This window comes from Echiichthys vipera (assembly GCF_963691815.1).
Source record: "Echiichthys vipera genome assembly, chromosome: 6".
Taxonomy (NCBI): domain Eukaryota; kingdom Metazoa; phylum Chordata; class Actinopteri; order Perciformes; family Trachinidae; genus Echiichthys; species Echiichthys vipera.
This window is the reverse complement of record NC_139831.1, coordinates 23,831,816-23,844,121: the sequence shown is the minus strand read 5'-3', so window position 1 is coordinate 23,844,121 and position 12,306 is coordinate 23,831,816. Positions and strand designations below refer to the sequence as shown.

General features: G+C 43.7%; 1 protein-coding gene across 1 annotated transcript in view; it reads right to left on the bottom strand.

Moving 5' to 3' along the window:
• Positions 1-12,306, bottom strand: part of gpc3 (glypican 3) — a gene marked incomplete at both ends in the record, with an annotated part of 115,336 nt that overhangs the window by 17,250 nt on the left and 85,780 nt on the right. Inside the window, one exon of the mRNA XM_083914828.1 lies at positions 11,926-12,037. Coding sequence (XP_083770954.1) covers positions 11,926-12,037 — 112 coding nt within the window. The remainder of the gene's footprint in view (positions 1-11,925; positions 12,038-12,306) is intronic.

Genomic DNA, 12,306 nt, shown 5'->3' with positions numbered 1-12,306 from the left:
CCCAAAGTGATTATGAGGCGAAGATGGTTGTCGATATATATTGTCAAAATGGCATAAAAATGCTTATAGGATAAATATATATATATATATATATATATATATATATATATATATATATATATATATATATATATATTGTATTGTTTCTCTTGCAATGTAAAAAAGAAAAACACCTACAAACTATTTAATCCACACAGGAGTACACAAAAATAGGTTATTCCATATAGACTTTTATTGAATTACCAGAAAACACGCTGTGATATACAGCGATATATGTCAATATCGAGATATGAAGTGACCTATATCGGGATTGAAGATTTTGGCCCTATCGCCCGATTCTATTCAGTATCAAATTTCATGCAAAACCAATGTTATGGTTATTTCAGTCTGAAGCAAAAAACAGTAGCCGACCAACTGACCAACACGCCATCCCCACAGCCATGGTGTCCAGTTTCAGACACACATGAGGCAAGTGGGATTGAGAACATACAAGCTATAAATATCAGCAGAAGAAGAGCAGATGAAAAAACAACAAAAAAAAGAGTTTTAGGGATTTAAAGAAGAATTTTGCTGCATAATGATAGTGTGGCCTAAATGAGCCACAGCAGCAAGCCGTGTCTTCTCCACAGGAGGGCCGGGGGGGGGGGGGGGGGGGGTAGCAGGGCAGTACCTCTCTCTGAGCCTCTGTGGCAGAGCGCTGCGGCTTCAGCCCACTGGCTCACTGCCTCTGCCACGGCTGCGGTAGCGGGGAAGGGTGGGTTATATGTTTGTGTCGAAAGTGATGCTGCGCTTTTGGCATGGCCGAGCCACAGCGTGATCCGGCAAGAGCCTCCAGATTTACCACAAGAGGGAGAAACCTCAAGTCGCTGTGGGCTGGAATCTTCTGCAATTAAAAAAAAAAAGAAAGAAGCAAAAGGAAGCAGGGAGGAAACAAATAAAAGACACATTTTTTTGGAGAAATACTCAGTATGTTTTCCATTAGGAGAGGAAATCTGGCACTCTCACTCTCCCCTTCTCTCTACTCCGTTTCGATGGTTGCATCGGGAGCTGGCTTGGACAGGCAGCAAGACACACAGAACATGTAATCAGGACGGCTATAGGCATCCCGCAGGCCACAGGGTTCACCTCCTCATAACACAAAAGAGCAAGTCACACCAAGGAAACACAGGCTCGAAAGCTGCACACAAAGCCCAAACATGTGGCAGATTGCTCAATGCAGGCCAGCCCAGACAGAGACACAGAAACCGCAAGTCTGTCACTGCCTCCCACACATGACATGAACTCCACACAGGGTCACTGTTCAACACGACAGCTGCATCTGAGCCCTTGAGCCCAGCCACTGGTTGACCTGCACTAATAGAAATCAACCTGCACTGACTGATCATCAGCTGTGGGCTTTTACACAAGCGGACGGCAAGAGTTATCACATCTGAAATCACAGGGAAAAAAAGGACCAAATCTGAAGATGGGGAATCAAACATCTAAGTACAAACGTCATAACTGTTGCATGAGCATAAATGATGCCGGGGGTGAAACAGAGAGAGCATGAGTAAGAATAAGGGTCTTCTTGTCAGTGTGTGTGTGATTGGGATCAGGGCCTGTGTTATGTCCTCCTCTCCACGCACAGGACATGTCCGGACAAGCTGCTCATGACTCGGCCCAGACGGAATCTGCTGCTCTGGATGTTTCTATCAATGCCTCAACACATCTTGTCTCCAAATCTAATCTACAGAATTTAAGGCTTAGGTTCCCAAACAGAGTATTCTTGACATATATTGATAATAAAAGTAATGTTTACGGTGCTGGTTTCCATCATTTCTCTGAGTTGAAGACATAAATTGAGCACTATCATCACTTACTGTTTTCAGAATAACATAATGATGAAAAGGAAACCAGATTTTTTAGATGTTTTAATGGATATGATTTTATTAACATTTGGCCAGTGGCCATGTGTAATGTGATAAACCCATTGTTCATTGTGTTGATTGTATCACCTTCACTTTTATGATTTCCGTTCACTCAAACCGCTCTCATCAATCTCGTAGAAGGCGCCTGTTTTCAGCAAAAAACCCTCTAAAAACTCATTATGTGCTACCTACCTATCACTTTAATGCCACATGGACAAAGTGAGCAACTCGCTTGTGGACACAGAAGAGGATTTAGCAACAATCTCTTTACCATTCTCTTATGATGCGGACCCTGGGAAGATAGGGATGACAACGGCCAGGAACACGACTGGTTAGTTTAGTCGTACTAGTAGTTAGTTTTGGCAAATGACTGAGATCTGAAAACAGGGCACTATTGCTACAAGTGTTTGGACAACCAGATAGTAGGAGCGTGTCAAAGTTCACCAGGAAGTCCATCTGTAAACTGCTGAATGTTTACAACATACAGTTTGGGTAATAACTTGGCTGTTCGTGTTTGTTTCTCTTCCAAATAAGTGTGTCTAACCTGGGGCTTTGTTTAAGACCTTATCGCAGCCTCGTTGCTTGTGTTTCACATTTCCTTTGAGCAGTGTTGCCATTCACAAATCTCACTGATTTACTTGGTGAGTATACAATCTTATCATCTCCAACAGAAAATGTGGCCAAAGCTAAGAAAATATTATCTGAATTGTAATAAACTGAAGTTATCCTTTCATTTTGAAAGTGGTTTGCAAGTGAAAGAAGTAATCAGTCTTTTTCACGTAACAGGCATACTTCAGGCATTCAGAGCTCTGGTTAAAAAATAATAAACTGCTACATCTTACACTGTTGCTCTCATTGTCTCATATTTATCTCAGAGCTCCTGTAAAACCCTACACATACTGTACAGCAGAGTGTATATCGGTGTAGGAGCTGATGCCCGGGTCTCTATGTTTGACAAACACATGACTTTAAAACACAGGCTATTTTTTGTGATAAATGAAGGAAATGGACTTTCCTTACACCTGATCCCCACATGTATACTGAGCTGCCGCTCTCGTATGAAGTTTGCAGACATGCTGTTTGGAGGAGAGAGTCAGGAAAAAGGAAGAGGGTGGGAATGAATGAGGGACACCATGGGAGAAAGACAGACAGACAGAGGAATGACAGGAGGCACTTTCCACAGAGTGAGTCATGGAAAGCTCCTCGGCACACTGACAGGCAGAGCGGCGTTTCGGACGACACAGCCTGCCCCACAGTCCCACCCGCTCTCATTACTCAACTTTTATTGAATCTGAAATATAAAGAGGAGGGGGTGCACGCTCTCTCATTCTTCTCTGTTTCTCCCCTTCCAGTCTTGTCTTCCTCTATCTGTCCAGGTATGTCACGCAACGGGAGCCCAGCCTCAGACAGTTAATGCAGACAAGATTAATTTCCTGATGTCAACTCCAGTTGGAACAGAGCACAGAGGGGGAAAAAGGAGCTCTCTAGTCGAGTGTTAAACTGGGCGTGTGTCCACTCCACCTTTCTGACTAAGCTCATAAGGCTATAGTCCAGTTTTCTCTTTTTTGGTCTGAAATCTGAATGAATGTTGCGACTTTCTGGCACAGACTTTATTCTTCTGGTAGATAATCTCTGAAAGCTAATGAAAACCCTTAAACCCTTTACATAGACTTAAAATACCAGATTAAATAAATTGTTGCCAGGTTATCTCCTGGAAGAATAAACCATTGTGTCTTCTCTGTTTATCCAGACATTCTCAGTGCAGATCAAGGCAGGGCATGAATACACAGGGTTAAGTCCCTCTTGTATTAAATATATCTGGTATGACAACAATTTTCATCTTTTTTTGAGGCTAACCAAATGAAAATCTTGACTTTATGTCTGTGAATGTGCCTGATTGTCTGCATGGGGTTTAATAGTTTAAAAAGTCCCATTCCTGCACAGGCTGCTGTTTGCTAAATCAGATTACGCCCCTCAGACAATCTCTTTTTGTCTGCTGCTCGTCTGCTTTACACGTTATCGCAGTGGTTCCCAGAGTCATGTGTTGCTAAGAAACACTCCGTTTCAACATCAGCAGACTGTCACTGCCTGTCCCATGATCACACCTAGCAGGAGCCGGCGGACGCTTGGTTGGGTAAGCGTATAATAGAGGGTGGAGTGGCCTGTGGTTGCACAAGCTTCAGTGGGCTGTCGGGCTACAAGCAGCTGCTCTGCTGCCTGCTAGCTCAGCTTATAGCTTAAAGAGAAAATGGTGAAGAGTGCTGGGAAATAGCAAAGTGGGGTCAGAGGAAGTACTCCATTCTGACGAGGTATGGGTGTCTAGAAAGATGAAAAAGTTGAGATGAGAATGATAAAGTTAGGGGGTGCTAACACTTTGACAGGTCCAGAGAGGAACGTAAACTCTGCTGTGCCCCCAAGATCACCGCCGCCCCAAACAAAAGGCAGAGGAGGAACAGAGGAGGTCTCTGACCCTTACAGGGAGACCCTCTGATGACCTAGCAGAGACAGGAAACAGGAAGTGTGACCCGCTGACCTCTTTAAACAGGGGTGGTGGTGGTGGTGGTGGGGGGGGGGGGTGCTAACACATGACTGTGCCCAGTGACAACAAGACCAGAATGTGTGGCTCAGATCAGGGGCAAGACTCAGCTGTTCCCGTCTCTGCTGCCTGACAGTTGAACAAAAAGCTAAGAGTACGCTAAGAAATATTAGATTGAGAGGATGAAAAGCCCAAAGCACACTCTGTTTTTATGTGTGAGTGTGTGCTCGGTGGTTCCTGGTTGGCGAGTTGGGTGCCTGGCTTGTGCAGCAGGGTTTTTATAAGCTGGCTGCGTGGTAATTACACCCAGTGGGGTGGTAGTGGTGTGGGAGCAAAGGGGCGTAGTGGGTGGAGAGAGGCGACCCTCGGGCCTCGTGGGGGTTGGGGGGTGTTGAAGGTGGAGGTAAGGAGGAATGGGTAGCAGTGGTAGAAGGAATGGTTGGGCCTCATTAGCAGGCAGACTAATTGGGAAGAAAAGGGCCCTCACATGCTCTGTCTGACCTCCCAGCCAGCAGGGGAGAAAGCCAGGGTGGGAGAGGGGTGTGTAAGTGTGTGAGTGTGTGTGGAGGTGGGGGGGGGGGGGGGGGGTATCTGATAGTTGGATTCCTAAAGTTAAAGAGCCATAACTTCTTATAACTCTTCAAATCCTAAACATACCATGAAGTCAGAAGTCTACGTGAGGAAAGCGTGAGTATAACATGCGTGTGCGGTGCTAACAGGGATACTGACTCTGCCTCTGCAAACGCCCTGCAGCTCCTCCGCGGTTTACACCAGGTGTCACACATCATTTAAAGAACCCTCGTGGCTTATCCCTGCACACAAATATAGCAGCATAACAGCCCTCCTTCCTCCTCCTGCTTCCAGGGAAGTCGTACTTCACATACATAAAAACTAGGAAGGCGAGAGGACGAAGGCCCTGAGGGGGTATATTAAATAACGCTTCAAAAACCCTCTGTAAATAACATCAAACAGAAGTCAGACTCTTTGACTGGAGCGAGCATAATGGCCAGGTTAGCAAGTGTAAGTTTACAAAACAGCAGGCTGAGTCTGTCACCCATGGTATCTATTAGTCTGATAGTAAGCAGGAAAAAGGCCACCGCATGCTAGCCTTGTCATGAAGCAGCTTCCATTTTATCTCTACTGTAATTATAATAGGCACAGCGCTTATTCTTACATTTCAAAGTGTATTTGAAGTGTTGCTTTATTTCATAGTATGCTTATGTGTCACTGCTGGAAATGTATCTACTGCAGTCATATTCCCTATAACTGTGGGTGTGTGTATGTGTGTGTGTAAGATTAACTGCTGCAAGTGCACACAGTAAAAACTGTCTGAGCTGAAGTGAGTATGTGTGTGTGTATGTGTGTGTGTGTGTGTGTGTGTGTGTGTGTGTGTGCAAGTTTTAAGTTTAAGAGTATATTCTGTACGAGCATGCACGAGGTGTCGAGCACACGCTGCCCAGGCCCTGGTGGCTCGGAGGAAGTGAGACTGCGTGATGGAATTTGTGGCGCTCGGGATCTGGTTTATTTTCCACCCTGGATTCCTGTCCTACCTGCAGGATTTTCCCAGGTTCTGGCTTCAATTAGACTGGGAAGCTGGGAGGAGAGGAGGGGGATCTAGGGGTTTAGGAGAGGGGGAGAAGGGGGGGCTAGAGGAGGGAAGGGCGACAGAGCTGGAGTCTGTCACACACAACTCAGCACAGCTGGGGAGATGGAAAGAAAGGCAACGGACAGGGAGAGACAGAGAACCATGGAAGTAAAGGCTCAAACATGCGATTAAGGTGCAAGAATAAAAGCTTTGGCACGCAATGTGATTGTTATTCTTCAAATGACAGAGCAATTTTAACGGCGTAAGATGAAATAATTGTATTTTGCCGAAAGGGATTCATAAAAAAATCCTCCCAAAGATGTGTGGTATTCCAAATGTGTCTCTCCAAATGTGTCAAAGAGCCAAGAAAAGACTGTCAGAATGATCCCAGGAGGTCTGACCCTCCAAATGGCAAACTCATCTGACAAATGAGTGGGAAATGCTCTGTAATCAAAGACCAATCACATAATTGCTCTATTTTGCCACTAGCTCAACCATCTCCTGTGAGATTAGTTGTTCAGAGGGGGAACCCGATACTCTGGGAAGTTAAACAGATGTTCAGAAAAACAAACTCATCTCCTCAGAACAAGAACACATCACGAAAATAATATGTTCTAATTTAAGAGCGCTGCCTCAACATTTGTCTCTGCACAAGGAAACTCATTCGGCCAGTTTTTACAAAATGGATGATGCAGCATCACGGTTACGCTGAAGTTCTCGTCAAGAAAACAAAAGGACTTGTTGGACTGGCATCACGGAACATCATCAACTTGATGTCACAGCCGAGGAAAGCGCATCAATGTACGCTCTCTATCAGCTTTAACACACTGCGTATACAGGGCACAACACTCAGACAGGACCTCACACAGGAATTTGTTACACAGTATAAGCATGCAAAGAAATGTCCATGGCTCCTAACAGTTCTGCGCTGTTTAAAGATTCCAAGTCGAGAAGCAATAACCGACGGAGAAAGCCATTTTTCTTCCTCCATTTATAGTGCACAGTTCACTTTAATCTTGGCTATGGCTCAGTCATGACATCAGCTGCTTTAGGCGTGAGAAAACGTTGTTTTATAAGCCGAGGCGACTGGCTTTGGGATTCTTTTTTTTCTTTTGGTGTTTAGTTTAGCCTCACAGAGGCACAAAAGCATGGGTCTCCCTGCCAGACAGTCTCTGTATCTGCTGATTCTCTGATCAACACTGACAACGTGAGAAATGACACATTTCCGCTGCATAGTTGCATTTCACAGGGCCATCGTCACGGAGCACTTAGGAGTGGAGGAATGAAACATCAGGGGGATTAAAGTTGGAAGGAAGTAGATTCTTTGGAGGGGTCCCATGTTCCCCTCACTGTTGTAGAGAGTAGCCCCTATATTTTATGACATAGTCTCGCATACTGTGGGCTGGGACTGATTCGTGGTTAGAAAGTGGGTCAGTACGAGCTGGAAGAACCATTGATTGTGCTCACTGTCTGAGCCAAAAGGAGAATAATGTTCATTCAAATGGAAAACGTGTGCAGGATAAAAGAGTGCTACAGGACTTGTAAAGACCAGTATGTGGGTGACCCAAGTCCTGAATGTGGAGCTGAATGCATATAAAGGACAATAATGTACACATTCTTTAGTCTGCAGCTGTGAGCGCACTGTACACGGTGCTCGGACACACAGACGACATAGTGAGACCGAAATACTGCAGCTTTTAAACGGCATGGCACTCTCCTGGTCGACTTCCAGGAACATTACACATACTATCTCATTGTTTGGCCCTTTCCTCATACACTCCACATATAAACAGGGCAGATGAAAGTAATTATCTGTGAGTTGTGGCCTGCTCTCATATCAGATGGTTAATTAGTCCATTTGCTTTTAGCCCTGCAACATCCAGAGCTGGTGGTCTTTCAACTGTCGGGGAGGCGGAGACCTTGTTAAACTGCTTTTAACTAAACAACATCACTTTCTCCCGTGCCTTCAGAGGTTGTTTACAGCACGCCGGCTCAGGGCACCTAGGACCATCAAATGCCATATATAGTCAATAAACATTTAGCAGGATTATAAAGCAAGTTTAAGGGTTTGCCTTTTACGTCTGTCTTCCCTACTTTTGTATGGATTGACTTTTTAATATAGTGTCATCAAGTTTTACTGATCCACTGAAATATCTCGACATCTAATAGATGAAATTACAGATTTCTTTTAATAGAAATTCATGGTTTACGGATGATGTATCAGTGACTCCCTGAATGTTCAATTGTACAGTCATTCATGGAGGAATTTTATTCAATTTCTTATCTAATGCCACATTTCAATTTGTTCAAAACCTTTTGGTTCATGACCATCGACCAGCTAATTAGAAAATGTTTTTATCCTAAAATGCCATAGACTGTATAAAATATAGTGGTGTGCTATCCACTTGTGTTGGCACTGTGTATGTGTTATAAGTCTGGATACGGCGCCGCTCAACCTTGCAACCAATTGCAACTGCAACAAAAAAAACCTTTGGTCCCAAAAGCATTGTCTTCATAGGCAACCACTGTAAAATAGACTATTTCTATTGTTAAATTTTTAATCCCTAAAGTGTTACAATTTGTAAAATTTTCCTTGAGCCCAGAAAATAATTTTAAAATCTGTGATGTCATCCCATTAAAGTTAATGAGCTGAGCGGGAACTCATGGGCAGGGCCAGCGGGAGAAACAATACTGTGCATGTTCAATGAGCCACATATCACCGGAGTATACCCAGAAGCCCTAGAAACCTTTTTGGCATATGTGCCAGGCGAACAATTCTCATTGAACTGAATAGGTGCCATTTTGGGATCCGACATCCAGTTCTTTTAATACATCCATGGACGGCATCCACTAGTCACTTAATGCAGCCATGCCTTTAATTATGCACAACTTTGAGCCTTCATATAATTCAAATGGGTGAGTTATAAATAAATAAATATAGCTATAGAGACTAAAAGCACTTTTTTAACATGTTAAACATATTTTAACATGTTAAAACAGTTTATTTCTGCTGTAAAGCTGGGCATGTTATCGTGGTCTATGGGGGTCGACTCGCTTTTGGAGACGGCCTCAAGTGGCCATTTGAGGAACTGCAGTTTTTGGGCGCTTGCACGTTGGCTTCTTTCCTCAACCTTTGGAGATTACTGCTTTTAATACGCTATAATAAGGTAGTGACCATGGTAAACATTATCATTGCTTTACATCAGCTCTTAAACATTGACACTGTGAGCAAGTTAGCATGCTGATGTCGGCATTAAGCTCAAAGCACTGCACCGTTTGTCTGCAGACTCTTGTCTTCTCATTTTAGCCATGAACAATACATTTGTTTCTAACATGTTTGACAGTTTCAAATATGGATGTACAAATGGTTCACCGAAATAACAGTACGGCTTACAATATAATGGAAACTGATACATAAACAGGATAAATTGAAACCTCAAAAGTTACCTCAAAGTTAAGTGATCTTTCTCAGGGATAAGAGAACTTTAATATTGTAAACTTCCCAAGGGGAGTTGTTATTGCAGGACTATTGTATTATATCTTGTGAGGCGTTCCTGTTATTTTGCATACCTCACTATAGTGATGATTTGTAGTAAAAACATTTGTGTAGTCGGATTTCTGCAGAAACGGCTATGAGTCATAAACAGTTTTACTGCACATGAAATATGCAATCAAGTGCAGTCAGTCTTTCGTCAGATGTTAATCCAGCCCATTGATGTCAGGATCTAAAGGGAAGTTTGAGTTTAAGCAGCAATGTGCTTGACTCTGCTGTACGGTCATCAGATATGGGATTAAAAGCTCCCATGTGGATAGTCAATCTGCATAAATATCAGGCGTTTATGTTAACAGAATTAAAACCGCATAGATGTCCACATGTACACCACAACATCAGTACAACATGGGAGCCAGTGAGAAATAAAATCACACACACACACACACAGAGCAAGAGTTTGACTGTGTCAATGTTTCGAATTGATTGTCTGAATGTCTGTAACACAATGAGTCATTTCACCAAACTGCATTTTGTAAAATATCATCAAAAGCCTATCAGGAACCTGATCCACATGGGAAACAGTCTGCATTGCAGCAGCTCTGCTTGTAATCAAATGTTTATTCCTGTCAGAGCAGGAAGTTTTGAAAGGCTTATTACATTAGAGTGTGCATATACATGTCCTGTGTTTTTAAGATTAAAGGATGATTCTGGGTTTATTACAGATACACACACAAAACTATGTTGGGTTTTTAGTTTTGTAGTTCAGGACACCTCTCAAAACATCATACTAAACAAGTTTACTGCTGAGGCATGGGAATGTTGCAACAATGCTAAAAAAGAAGTGAGAAGGGGCAATGGACACGCATGCAGGCGTTCATACTGATTTTAAGATCACTGCCAGGTAAAACTATTACCCAAATTGTACCTTGTTCACACCCAACAAGTGTATATGAAACATACTTACTAAAAGTAATACTTCAAATGCGTTTACATGTTTTCATGCTTTAATGTTCAAAAACACATTATTTTTCTCATCCTGTCTGTCTGAATATATCTGTATTCACCTTCTGTCTGAAATGCTCCGTTTTAGCGCCTGTCTCTTTAAGACCCCCTCCTGAAGAAGCCCAGTCTGCTCTGATTGGTCAGTGTTTCTCTGCACTGTCACTGCTGCCAGGTAATGACTGTAACTGCAACATAGCAGCACTTTCTACCTATATAAAGTATAGTTGTGACATCACAACTGTACAGCACCTACCCCTTTTTATAAACTGGAAATCATTATTTAAAGCTGCATCAAACTTTTAGCGTGAAATCTAGGACGATCCTGTCAGGACTGTGAAGAGGGTAGGGGGTAAGTAAACACCTATCACGCCTGTTCGAGCATCACCCGCCTCTCTTACAGCAGGACTGAGCGTGCATGAGGTAATAATGCAAAAGCAATTGAGAAAATTACATCGTCTCAAAGCAAAACCCTGTATTTTTCTTGTCTCTGGTTGTCGGATGGGGGGTGGGGATGGGGGTCCGGAGTTGCTCCTTGGATCTCCCAGGTTGTTTAAACAGGAGAGAAGGATTGTAATCCACTGTGACAGGCCTGCAGCACTCAGCAGCTCAAAGACATACATGCAGACAAAAAAAACGTACACAACGCAATCACACTTTACAGCTGGAAAAGAGTGTGTGTGTATGTGTGTGTGTGTGTGTGTGTGTGTGTGTGTGTGTGTGTGTGTGTGTGTGTGGTTGGGGGGTGAGTGGTGGGTGGGGGCTGTAGGTGGTCAGCCGCCATCCGACGTGTTGACAGCCAGCTACAAGAGCAACCACAAGAGACCAGGAAATACAGGCAGATCTGTGGGCTGATACATCCACCTACAGAGGCTGACTTGGAGCCTACATCCACTCAGCCGGTCCACTCCAAAAGGTTCCCATGGTGACGGTAGTGAAAAAAAGAAAAGGGGGGGGCTTCGGCCTTGATGACGGCTGGGGCTTGGACTGTGGATGGAGGACAGAATTTGTGTCCTTCACAACAACCTCTATCACCCTCAGGAAATGTGTCCTCTTCAGGTTCTGATGGAATTCTCTCGAATAACAGGATGTTGTTTTTGAGCAGTGCCGATGAGACACAAAATAACATCTACAACATCTGTTCCCACATTTCCTGTCGATAGCATTTTATTTAAGAAGAGTAAGATATTAACATGATCCTGAATATTGATTTTCGGTGGAGTTTCGCTCATATATGAAAGAGAAAAGTGAGCTGAGAGGTATAACTAACAGTTAGGTAAACCCTTGCACACCGGCAGCAGAGACGAGGACAACTTGTGTGCACGGAGAAACTGTAAAAAGACAGGTGAACACAAGAACTCACAGCAACACAATGAAATACGGACGACACAAGCACACAGCTGACCTGGTTGATGTGTTTGAGCTTGTCTATGATCTGGCTGATGATTGGCTCAGGAGGCTTGTTGCTTCGGGACTCAGAGCCCGGGTGCGATCGCTTCAGGCCCGGCCCAGGAAACCTGACGAGACAGAAGGACAAAATATGGACTCAGATCATTTTGTTTCTGGTTCTATAGAGGTGATTCATCTGAATTCAGAAACCTCAATGTAAGCCTCATGAGTGGACATCATGACCTGACCCGTTGCTCCATCGCGCCAAACAAGGCGCTTATCACCATCTAGTGTTGATAAGATGAATGACAGCTCATCTGTTTTTTGTTTGTTTTTTAGCTTGGGGGCCAATCTGCAGAGCTGGAAAGTTCATTTGTAACTCAACCCTATCCAAAGG